A 13,147-nucleotide genomic window follows, 5' to 3' on the forward strand; every position below is an offset into this window, starting at 1 on the left:
CGCGCCGGGCCTATGTTGAATAGGCTCGGTGGCACGCGCAAGCCCTGGGACGCGCGTAAGTCCCGGGGCTTTGCTAGGGGGGCATGTCGGGGGCGGCGCGACGTTCTGGGGGCGTTCTGGGGGAGCGTGTCAGGGGGCATGGTGCTGGCTCGGGGGCATTCCGGGGGCGTGGCCGAGGCCTCCGGACCAGCCCCCGGGTCGGGTGATGGCGCGCGCAATCTACCTTTGCCTTGGGCAGGCGTAACTTATCAAACAAAGGTGGGGGGGGTTTAGATAGGGCTGGGGGAGTGGGTTAGGTAGGGGAAGGGAGTGGAAGGTGCGGGGGGGTGGAAGGAAAGTTCTCCCCGAGGCCGCTCCGATTTCGGAGCGGCCTCGGAGGGAACGGAGGCAGGCTGCGCGGCTCGGCGCGCACAGGCTGCGGATTTTGCGCAGCCTTGCGCACGCGATCCTGGATTTTAATAGATACATGCGGCTACGCATGTATCTATTAAAATCCGGTGTACTCTTGTTTGCGCCGGTCGCGCGAACAAAAGTACAACCGGGCGTACATTTAAAAAATCTGTCCCTCAGCTTTCATGCTGAAAAACCAATTGATTAAAGCCATGGTCCCCAGCTTTGGGGAGGCATCAGGGGGTGTTTTTAGCTATAAATCCCATGCCCTGAGTCTTCTGTCAGTGCCCCAAGTCCCAGATCTACTCTCTCATGCCTCATTTAAACTTGTTCCTGTGGGAACTCTGAACCATTTATCTGGCTAGTCAAAACTAGATAAATGTAGGAATTATGTTATTTTGTTATCTGTCTGATAAAGCTTTTAAAAAGAACCTAAGGGGGTTATTTTCTAATGTTATCGCACGCATGCAATAGCTAGCTCGGGGCGGAGTTGGCCCCGGAAGAAGAGGAGTCAGGGTGGCCCCAGGGACGACTCTGCAAAGACTTCTCTGAATAACTAGTTATTTGGCGCGGCGCCAGCAGCGATCGCACCGCCATGGTGCGATCGCTCCCGGCTATCGCAGGACCGCCCCCCCCCCCCCCCCCCATTAACGCGGGATTCAGAGAGCCCGGTGGTGTTGGTGAATCCTGGCCTAAGTTTGAAATATTATCTTGAAACATGCTCTGCAAAGACATCTATTCCATCCATTCTTATGATGTCCTAGATACCTTGGAGATCATGCTTTACTGTATCTAAAAAGTCTTTAATAATTTTCAGGATCTACCAAATGCAGTTTTGACTGCAAATTGTCTTCAAGTTCCAGTTTGAGGTGAAGCCCAGTGAGAGCAGATCTTTGCTAAATGAAGCTGCCAGAATTGGATTTTCAGTGGGAATGTGCATCATAGATTGTTGTTCCCAATTTCATCTTCACTTTAGGAACCTCAGAGTCCTACTAGTTTTAAATATTCATCTGTTCCAAGATGTTTTTAAGTGTGGCGACAAAGATGTCAGTAAAGCCCACTTGAGTTTTTGTCAAATTTACAATAACCTTTATTTCCTCCAAGATGGAATATAAACACGAAATCAGTAATATTGGCACTCTTCATCTATTATTAGAAGTACAGCTGTTTGTAGCAGCTGGAAAGAAAATGTGTAAGCAATTTGCAGCAATTATTTCAAACTGTGCTATTCAGGTCTGATTCATGATACTCTACTCTGTTCATGCAACTTAATAATTGTGGGAGACAAAAGTCATTTTTTAATAGTGTAAACTATGGCCCCTAAGAAGGCTGTAATAATGCTGCTATTCACAGCTAGTGAAAAGACTACAGGACTAAATCAAAATTTTTGATCCCACAGCTGCTAGGGGTTCATTCTAAACTGCTTTCTTATTTAATAGAGTTAGTGATATAAAATGGCTAAATAAATAAATAGTGGTTGCATATCTAGAGGTGGCTTATGATATAATAAGGATTCTGCATATGTCTTTCAGGGCTTTGAAGACTGCATTGTCTTTGCAGAGTTAATGGACCAGTACCAGAATGATTTCCGTAAGCAAATCAAGAACCTTGTTTTAGACCAACTTCCAATATATATATGAAAGTTGCTTGTAAGAATAATGCATATAGACAATTATTTGATTTTTAAAAAATAGATCAATTACGTTTTTTTACAGATGCCTACAATAGGCATTATATAACTTACTTCCAACTTTCTGTTCCGTTCTGTTTTAATTATGCTCTTGCATTGTCCTAGTAGCAGAATTGCTAATGAATAATGATCCTCCACCATTCCATAACACAAAAGAGGAAGACTGGAGATATTATTGTGTTGTGGCTTGAGCTACTAAGGATCTTTCTGTTTTAGAATTTTGTGTTCTTGATATTCAGTGATGATACTTTGTACATGAAACTACTAATTAGAGAGATGTGCAAACAATTTGAAGTTAAACTGAAGCAAGTAGGATTGTAGCCTGATTCAAGTTTGATTGCATTTTCAGATTTTTTCCAGATTTATAGAGAAGTCTTCAGATGGGATAGGAAATGGTGTATCATGGATTGGTGGTCACTGGTTAATGTTATGTTTTGTAGGGTTTGGGTGGACCCTTGGACACTGTGGCAGCTGACCATGTCCACGGGGGGAAGACCCGTGAGGGGCCACAGGTCAGGCTCAGCTCCGGACACACAAACACAGATTATATATTTTATTAGACAGTTTATGAAGCCACCAGAGGTGGTGGTGGTGAGTAGAAGATGGAGCCCGGCTATTCCTCAGGGCGCTGGAACAGCGGCTTCTCTGGTAACAGTGCTGTAGGAAGAAAAACTGAGAAAATGAGTGCACTGAGATATTCACAGAGTCCCCAGTATGGAGAAGCCCCGAGATAGGGAGAGCTGGCCCTCGAGGAGCGAGTACCAGATCCCTGGGCACAGAGACTCGTTGGCAAGTACTCACGCAACAGTTCTCCATGGAAGATGGCACTGGTGCTGGAACGGAGGCAGGCCCTCGAGGAGCGAGTACCTGGTTCCAGGGAAACAGCTCTGAGGAGTAGATGGTCGTAGTACTCACAGATGGTATCTGTAGCGAATTCTTCCAAGTAGAAGAGGAGACGGACACAGGCAGCGAGTCAGGGAACATGGGCCCTCGAGGACCAAGTACCGGTTCCTGATAGCGACCTGAAAGAAGCAGAGAGGCCCCTGAGGAGTAGGTAACCTCATTAACAGCAAAGAGTCCAATTAGAAGTTGGAGGCAGAGTAGCTGGGTACGGAGAGCGAATCCCATCTGTAAGAATCCCCTTGCTAACTCAAAGGCTAGCAATAAACAACAGGCTTAAATATCCGGACAGCCTGACGTCATCACAGGGGGAAGCCCCTGAGGTTCGCGCCATAGAGGAAATAAGAGTGAGGGCCGTGCGGCGCGCGCGCCCTAAGGTACCTGAGGAGCATGGCGGGAGGCAGCGCCCAAGCCGGTCCGGGGATGCCGGAGAGGACGGCGGGCAGACGCCGCGACAGCCAGTCGTCCACAGAGAGCAGGAGGAGTCGCAGAAAAAGAAAGGTAGGCGGAGTGAAGCCGTCAGGCCGTGACGGTTGCAACAGTTAAAGGATAGGACTAAACTGTCAGGTTTTCCAATGGTGAAAGGTAAATAGTAGGAGTGCCCCAAATCTGTACAGGGATCAGTGTTAACATATTCATTGATATGAAAAAGGGAAGCATCAAGTGACGTGATCGCATTTGCAGATGACCCAAAAATATTCAAAGTACTGTAGATTTACAATCTCATCTTTGTCCTTTTTTCTTTTGCTGCCGTACCTGAAAAAGTCCCTTGTAGGGTTGTTGGAATTTTTTTTTTTTTTTAAAGCTTGGGACAAATGCTGACAGGGCAAAAATTAAAACCAAAACATTATGACGGTAACTTTCAAACATGCGCTTGGGCATCCATATGCGCATGGTTCCTGGCGCGCACACATGGAAGCGCCGATTTTATAACCTACACACGCCGATGCACTTGTGTCGTAAAATCTGCTACCCGCATGCACGTGTGCCCGATTTTATATTGGCGCGCATTTGCGCACGAATGCTGACTTGCACACATAAGGGGGGGAAATTTTACAAGATGTGCGACGCAATAATCAACACAATAGGCCCTAATCCCCATTCCCTCCCAGTCCACTCCAATAGGAACTTCCTAAACCCCCTAACTAACCTGCTTCCCTTTACCCCGATCTGATATCTCAGATCAAATGTCGGTATATAAGAAATAACAAATAAATAAATAAATCGGCCTCGGCCCCTAAAACCACGCTACATTTTTTGCTTTGTTTTAAAACTTACCTGCTCTCCGGAGCAGTAGCAGGTTGCGCAGGCAGGTCGATTGCCAACGCACGCGGCAACGGCACTGTCCCAGCCCGGCCTAGACCCTGCCTCTGGCCCGCCCCTTTTTTCGGCATGACTTCTGCGCATACCAGGAGATATGTGCGTGACTGTGGGCCTTTGAAAATGCCGTGACGCCCGCTCGGCCTGGCCATGCCCATATCTCCCAGTATAGGCTTTTTAAAATTAGGCCCTATATTTTATAAAGGACAGCTTCAAAGTTCTGCACACTTTGCTAGACTTTGGTAAACTAAAACATAGAATTTATTGCTAAAGACATTAAAGGGAAATGGGAAGAAAGATTTGACGTAGTTGCCGCAATTAAATGAATGGCACACTCTGAAAAAAAAAAAAGACTCTCAAATTCTGGACAAAAAGCCCTCCAACTGATCTGGTTCATAAAAAAAGATAATTATTACCATCAATTTTAACTTGCATTTACATGGAAATCTCAAAACCCTCTCTCTCATCATCAAAAATAGCTTCCTTCTCTGTTGTGTGGCTCTAGCCACATCTGGGAAGATGGCTGTCTTATCAGCCAAAAAGAAAATATTAAGTTAAAAAACAACTTTAAGGTCCACATCTTATCTGGTTCAAGAGCGTAATTGATCAAAGGAGTTGCCCTAGTAGAAACTTCTAAGACTCTTGTAGACAAACAATTTGATCACTGCTCTCCCCAACTTCTTCTGGGTTGGGTGAATAATCCATCACCGATTCCCTCATAGGAAGATTTAAAAAACCTAGAGATCGGCAGGAAGAATCTCTTCAACTTATTCAATGGTGAAATCAAACTAACTTTAGGAAAATTCAAATATCTAAGTTTAGATCTCACATAATTATCACAATTTTCTAACCGGTAATGAATCCTGTCTCTATCCATAATCAATGATTGAAGACTTTTCTGGGGAACATAAGAACATAAGAACATAAGAAATGCCATACTGGGTCAGACCAAGGGTCCATCAAGCCCAGCATCCTGTTTCCAACAGTGGCCAATCCAGGCCATAAGAACCTGGCAAGTACCCAAAAACTAGGTCTATTCCATGTTACTATTGCTAATGGCAGTGGCTATTCTCTAAGTGAACTTAATAGCAGGTAATGGACTTCTCCTCCAAGAACTTATCCAATCCTTTTTTAAACACAGCTATACTAACTGTACTAACCACATCCTCTGGCAACAAATTCCAGAGTTTAATTGTGCGTTGAGCTCTGAGAGATAGAGATGGTAACTCACAGATGTTATAAGGCAGCTGAGTCTTCCTGGCAGAAGTGGAGTCCATGTAGCGAGTCCAGGAACATGGGCCTTCGAGGAGCGAGTACCAGTTCCAGACTGCAACCTGAAAGATAAGAAAGAGAGAGAGGCCCCCTTAGGAGCGGGTACCCCAAATAGAGTAGGTCCAAAGGAGGCAGAGTTGCAAGGTATGGAGAGCGAATCCCATCCGTTCGGAAACCTTTGCTAACTCGATTAGCTAGCAATTGCGTAGGCCTTTTGTATCCTGGATGCATGGCGTCATCACAGGGGGACACCCCTGAGGTTCGCGCCACTGAAGGTACTTGAAACAGGGCCACGCGGCGCGCGCACCCTAAGGCAGCTGAACAGCATGGCGGGAGGCAGCGCCCAAGCCGGTCCGGGGACACCGGAGAGGATGGCAGGCAGACACCATGGCAGCCAAACGTCCATCAACCGCAGGAGGAGTCGCCAGAGAGGTAAGGAGGGCAGAGTGGAGACGTCGGGCAGCGACAGTCATAACAGTATCCCCCTTCAAAGGGCGGTCTCCTCTGCAATTCTAATTCTTTTAAATTCTCCTCATGAGTCTTAAAAGTTTGATCATGAACAAGAAGCTGACCTTTAAGATTCCCATGGCCAGACAGAGCTGCATTGATCTTACTAGACAATGATCTTTCCAATTCAGAGATGGCTTTAAATGATGTCTAAGGTAATTAAAGATGGTTTAACAGGGAGAGAGTCATGTGGAAACTGAGGCTCCCAGGGCATCACTCACAGGATGCCCTTCCAGATTGAACAAGGCCCCCACTTGACCTACCACCTACCACCTTCCCATCCACAGGGCCAGAGAAGGCCATGTCAGACACAAAACCCCCATCTCTCTGGGCCTCATGCTGTTATGCCACAGGTAGGAGGGGTCTCCATAGTAGTGTAGTGCCAACTTTGGCTGTGGTGTTAAACAACAGCTACTTCAGGCACGGGTGGAGCTGACTCATCCCAAATTTGGAGGAGAGCCAGCAATAGGACTGAGTCCCTGCAGAAGTGGCACTAACAGAGCCAAGCTGAAAACTTCCTGATCCCATAGCAGGCGAAATATTTTGTATTGAGGGTTGGGTAGAGGTGGCTAAAATAGTAGATCCGGATGGGAGAAACCTTATAGTCCCTTTCCTCTTCTTCCCCATAACTCAACAGTCAAGAAATCTTGTAAGGGAAAAGACGTACTGCAAGATGTTAAAAGTCCAATTCTGTATCCAGGGGCATGCCCCTTTGGCACGCAGCTTCATGCAACAGGCCTCAGATTTTGTACAAGAACTTGACTTCTTTAGATAATGTCAGATGCCGTGGCTGATTCATACACAGTCAGGAGGAAGGAAGACAACCAATCCAGGATAGCAGCTCAGACGTCAACAGTATCTCTTCCTTTTACTTGTCCCTCTCTACCTATTTTATAAACATACGCATGTGTATTTTACATATGAAAAAATCATAAAACACGTATGTATAAACCTCTGATTTATATGCAGAGTGGGGTATATTTTAAAGTGTATGCATATACCATTTTCAACGGGTACCTGAAATCAACATTTCGCTGATACCTCTGTCAGTACACTCAGTACTCCAGTTCACCTAGACAGTCTAGCACTTTACCCTGAACCCCCACAATACTCTCCATTGCCTCAGGAACAAAGTTAGGGGGACATATACTAACCCACACCACAGTATTTTTGCATAAAGGGATAAAATATTGCAGGGGCTCCCTGGGTACTGCTGGTTTAGAAACCACATGATATTTTTCCCCAACTTAAACATTCAGTGAGAAAACGTATCCTGGGTAACTTACGTAAAAATCAGGTGATGGTGATCCCCTTTGCCCAAAGCTGCCATTTTCATAAAGGGCCAAAACAGCCCTAAAAACACCCTTCCAATGTGCCCTGCAAGTGAAAAAAGTTAAGAAAATAAATTCAAATGTCATGTGGCAATGCCCTGTCCTCCTACCCAAAAACCCTGTCCAAAAAATGCAAGATCCCAATCCAAATACAACCACTCCCACGGCAGCAGCCTGCCAAACCACCCCCCTCAATCCCTTGACTCATCCCTGATCCATTTTGGATTGAGCTTCAGAGCTGGCCACTCACTCAATCCCAAATGGTGCTGGCCAGTCAGCATACTTGGCACTGAATTTCCCTGTCACATGAGGCAAATCAGAGTGAATTGATTTGCCCAAGGCCACATGGAGATTCTGCCCTGGTTCTCAGCCCACTGCTTTAACCACTGGGCCGGATTTTAAGAGGTACGCGCGGGCGTAGATTTGTGTGCGCAATCCGGCGCGTACAAATCTACGCCCAATTTTATAACAGCCGCGAGCATGTTAATAAAATCCGGGGTCGGCGCGTGCAAGGGGGTGCACACTTGTGCAACTTGTGTGCCCCGAGCCCTAGGGGAGCCCCGGTGGCTTTCCCTGTTCCCTCCGAGGCCGCTCCGAAATCAAAGCGGCCTCGGGAACTTTCCTTCCCCCACCCCCCCCCCCCCCCCCACCTTCCCCTCCCTTCCCCTACCTAACCCGCCCCCAGCACTACCTAACCCCCCCCCCCCCCTCCCAACTAACCTTTCTTCCATAAGTTGCGCCTGCCTCTGGGCAAGCGTAGGTTGCGTGTGCCAGCCAAGTACGGGCGCGCAATCCCCCAGCACAGCCGCTGTGCTGGAGGCCTCAGTCCCACCCCCGGACCGCCCCACCCTGCCCACTCCCCGCCCTATGCAAAATAGGCTCGGCGTGCGCAGGAGCGGGTACTCGTGGTTACGCGCGTAATTCTTTTAAAATCCGCCCCACTATGTTTAGGTCAGGGAAGAGAATAATGTGTGCTGATTCCATTTTCCAATCTATGCACATTATTTTCAAGAAAAGAAAATACCTACAGAAAAAGCAGGTACAAATCATATTTTCTCTTTGAGAACTGGTGCAACATTCGCATGTAAAAGCACCCATGGATTTTGCTTCTATGCGAGTACTTTTGAAAATTGCCCCAGAAATGAATGCCAAGGGAGTTCTTTGGCCTCTGTCCCAACAGAACTAAATAGTATGAATTCAGCAGTAAACCCAATCCAAAAGAAAACTGAAATGTCCAGAAATTGTCTGGATTTTAACCCTCCAGTCCAGCACAGCAGTCACATTTCAAACCCGTGCCTGAAGTAGCTGTTGTTTAACACCACAGCCAAAGCTGGCAGTACATTACTATGGAGACCCCTCCTACCTGTGGCATAACAGCATGAGGCCCAGCAGGAGCCTTCATCACCTATCCTTTCTTGGCCGCAGAGCAACAGAAAGAGGCACAATTGGGCCTTCCATAACTTCCCTATCTCACCTGCATGCAACAGTAAGAAGCTCAGCAGGGCCATCGGTATCTCCCTTCTATTCCAGCTGCCTGGGGCAACTGCACGTCGCATTGCACAACAGGAAGAGGCTTAGCAGGGCCTTAGCATCTCCACCTCCTCACTCACCTGCCCACACACAATATGAAGAGGCCAAGCGGGACCTTCAACATCTTCCTTCCCACCAGTGGCAGGAACATAAGGCACAATGAGGCCACCAGTGTGCTGAAGCAGAGAAGTCTTGAATGAGAGAGTCTGTTGGGGAGGGGGGAGGAGGGAGCCTTTTATGTGTGTGGGAAAGCCAGTGAGTGTGAGAAAGCATGTGTGTCTGTGGGAGAAAAAGCCAATAATTGTGAGAGTTGTGTGTATTTGAGGGAGAGAGAGCCAGTGAGTGTGAAAAGCCTGCATATGATTGTGGGAGAGAAAGCCAGTGAGTGTGGGAGCCTATGTATATGGGAGGGAGAGAAAGTATATGAGGGACAGAGAGTGCCTTGTGTGTGTGAGGAAGAGAGATCCAGTGAGTGTGAGAGAGCATGTGTGTGTCTGTGGGAGAAAAAGCCAATAACTGTGAGAGCCTGCATGCATTTGAGGGAGAGAGAGCCTGTGTGTGTTGAATGTGGAAGAGAGAGTCAGTAAGTGTGAGAGCTTGTTGTGTGTGTGTGTGTGTATTTGAGGGAGAGTCGGTGAATGTGAAAGAACTTGTGTGTGTGTGTGAGGGAGAGAAAGTGTGTATGAGGGAGAGAATGTGCTTGGTGTGTGTATGAGGGCGAGAGAGGGTTAGTGAGTGTGAAAGAGCCTGGTGGGGGGAAAGAACCTGTGAGTGTGCGTTAATGAGGGGGACACATCCAGTGCATGAGAGAGAAGCCTGTGTGTGTGTGTGAGAGTGAGAGAGCCAATGAATACATGAAAGCCTGTATGAGAGAGAGCCAGTGAGTGTAAGAGAGGATGTGTGAGTAAATGTGAGAGATCCAGTGTGTGTGTGAGGGAAGGAGAGAGAGCCAAGTATGAGAGAACCAGTGTGTGACTATGGAAGAGAGAGCCTGTGTGTGTGAGTGTGTATGTGTGTGTGTATATTTGAGGGAGAGAGAGTCAGTGAATGTTTGAGAGCCTGTGTGCGTAAGGGAGAGAGAACCAGTGAATGTGTGAGAGCCTATGTTTGTGAAGGAAGGAGAGAGAGACAATGATTGTAAGAGTCTGTGTGTTTGTGTGTGAGAGAGATGAGTGTGCATGAGAGGTTAAAAGTGTGAGAGAGGGAATGAATATGTAAATTAGGAAGTTTTTGTAGAGGACAGATGATAACGTGTGCACCCTACTTCTCTCTCACTAATCCACAACAATCTCAGGGTGACTGGAAATCAAAAGTTCCCAGGTATGGAGAGTTTGAGTTATTTTTTAGTCCTGTTTGTTTTAACTATTGGATGTTATTAGATGTGTCTGCTGTTTTGATGTTTTTTTTAATGCTTGGTAAATTTTTAAAAATTTTAATGTTATTAATTATTGGATGTTAGTTAATTCATTAACTGTTTTGAAATATGTATTTATATTGGTATGGTTTCAATATTATGGTTTTATTATTTGTTTTATGAGAAATGAAAATGTTTATTCTGTTTTTGCTCTACATACAGAGGCTGGCTTGTTGCAGTTTCCAGTTCAGTTTTTGTCTGCACATTTTATTTATACTTTATGGTCTCTTTATTCTTTATTTGACGAGGGTCTGTCTATGTCTGCATGTGTAAGCAAGGTGAGGTATTCTGTTTGCATGTACTTTCTGTGCAAGGATCTATAGCAGCTTGGCTTGTTCTGCTCCCCTAATAGGAGGTGTATTGGTATTTTTGGACCTGGTATAATATTTGCAGTGTTGCCTTTTTTTAAGGTAGGTTTTTTATTTTTTGAGCTCTGGCAATTAGTGTGGTTTTGGTTTGGGAGGTGTCCTTTATTGTAATTGTAATTCAGTTTACGTATGGCTTTCTGGTGGCCAAGCCCACACCCAACACACATTACAATAGGCCTAATAGCATATACGTTCCAAGTGTCTTTTCTGGTTGGCACCACAGCAGTGCATGGAAATATAAAACTGATGTTGTGAGTGATATTTTTACCTCAGAAGACTGTACTTTGAATGTCCTTTTCCATGTAAAATTTGTTACAATAACTACAACATTTTTTCATTGTGTGTGTGGGGCGAGCTGGGGGGACAGGATCACACAAGGCTGTAAGCTTTGCCTAGGCCCTAGGACATCTGATATCCTTTCACCAGTCTTGGGATGGCAGTGGTGGGTAAAGGAGTATGATATAAGATTAAAAAAAAAAAAAAAAGAAACGTTTTCCTAATGGTGGGGCTGGCAGTTAAGTAATTGTAGTTTTCTTGCTCATTCTAATGGAATGCTATTGGTATTTTTATATTTGGGATCATTTGGTCGCACCACACTTTGTGCAGTTTTCTAGTAATAAGGCAAGTAATAAAAGTTTAAAATAGTTGTGTGGAAGGACATAGGTGAAAATGTTTCTCTGCTCATCCAAATATTCGTAATTTTGACAGATGAAAGTTGGCAACCCTAAAATCAGGGAGTATTTGAAATATATGTAAACGGCTAGACGCTGTCTTTAAGTTTTGAAATAGGAAAGTAATAGTGCTCATAAGTGGTGTATGTGCCTACAGTGACATCACAAATCACTCGCTGATTATGACATCACATCACCAAAGCTAAAAAAAAATTAGAAAGTCCTACTTAAAACGACTGCAAGATAATGACCTCGGGTGGTAGCTAATTACACAGCCGTGTGACAGCCTCCTTGGTCTCTTGCAGTACTGTAGCTCTTTAAAGAACGTATACACCAGTGATGGCTAATTGCTTTGTCTATTCTGTCTGGAAGCAGAATTTGAAAGTGTCTGGCATGTAACTGGTTCCCTTCCATTCCAGGGATTTGCCTTCCTGAATTTTCAAGACTTAGGGTACCAGATACTCACGCCATTTCGGACCTGGCCATGTATAATTATAAAGAGGTAAGGAGCAGTGCTTTGGTCGCATGTTATTGCAACCGTAATGGAATAAGGGGGAAGCTGGCCGAGAGGCTATTCTAACTGCCCTGCCCCCATGCAGGGGGAGGGAGGGGGAAAACTAGCTCTTATTAATATTCAGATTCTCCTGCTATCAAGTAAAAATGCAGAGACAATATACTTTTTGCCTTTGAGCGTTTCAGACAAAAAAGATGCTCGGTGCCAGCCAAGCCTGGCATGTTTTCTCATGGCTGAGGCTCGTCCAGGTGGGCAGGGAAGCCCTCCCCCCCACTCCCTGGTGTTGTGTATAAGATGCTTTCATCCATTAATAACAAATGTTGCACTCTTGCCTATAATGGGGACTTTGGGGGAAGGGGGTCCTCTCACCTGGAAAAAAAAATGGTAATTCGGCTACTCTGCACTATAACAAAGGATAAAAACCAAAATGATCGTGTTTGCTACATGCCCCACCCACAGAACTGTGATGTTACATGCGGGGATATCACAGTCACTTCTGTGGTTCTTATGAAGTCTCAAAAGTCGGATTATGGTATCACTATCGAAATCTACTAGGAAACCTCATTGGATGATAAATTTGATAGTTTCTGGCGCACACATCAGTCAAAGGAATTTGACTTCTGTATTGGAGAAAATACAATAAAACAGCATATTTGTTGTTGTTTTTTTTTAATTTTTAGCCCATACCTGTGATCTTATTGTGTTCTAAATGATATTAAAAATGCTATAAAGTACATCCAAGTACACAAAAATGCATACATTTATTGTAACAATTTAGGGCCTGATTTTCAAAGAGTTATGCAGGGGTTGCCTGAGTAAATTTGGCATATATGCGCATACGTAGCAGTTACCTACGTATATGATGTTTTGCAAACATTACAAGTAAGCTCATACTTGGGGGTGTCGCATGCAAATGCTAGCAGAGGGGCGTTCTGGGGCAGGGCTCAGAAATATGTGCACAGTGTGGTACTTTGGAAGCAGTTTACATGCATACTTTATCGTACTTGTCTGTACATTTTTACACCTGCTGAGTTGCAGAACTGAAATCGCAATTTTTTTTTATCTGCAGTTTTTGGTTGAAAGGTCTGAGTTAAGTGATGCGGGGGTCAATCTGATGTGCTGAAGGGCCTAGATCAGGGATACCCAACCAAGGCCTGCAGGCTACATCCAGCCAACTGACACATTTTAACCATCCCGCTAAGTCCCAGCGAAATGCAATTACCGCAGCCTCTAAAGCATC

The 13,147-nt window shown here is 45.4% G+C and overlaps 1 protein-coding gene across 4 annotated transcripts in view; it reads left to right on the forward strand.

Annotated features, from left to right (window-relative positions):
* KMO (kynurenine 3-monooxygenase) overlaps positions 1–13,147 on the forward strand; it is a 142,689-nt gene that overhangs the window by 116,287 nt on the left and 13,255 nt on the right. For all 4 annotated transcript variants that reach the window (XM_029594006.1, XM_029594007.1, XM_029594005.1 and 1 more), the window contains exons 11-12: positions 1,923–1,980; positions 11,813–11,895. In XM_029594006.1, coding sequence (XP_029449866.1) covers positions 1,923–1,980; positions 11,813–11,895 — 141 coding nt within the window. The remainder of the gene's footprint in view (positions 1–1,922; positions 1,981–11,812; positions 11,896–13,147) is intronic.

This window comes from Rhinatrema bivittatum, chromosome 3 (assembly GCF_901001135.1).
Source record: "Rhinatrema bivittatum chromosome 3, aRhiBiv1.1, whole genome shotgun sequence".
Taxonomy (NCBI): Eukaryota; Metazoa; Chordata; class Amphibia; order Gymnophiona; family Rhinatrematidae; genus Rhinatrema; species Rhinatrema bivittatum.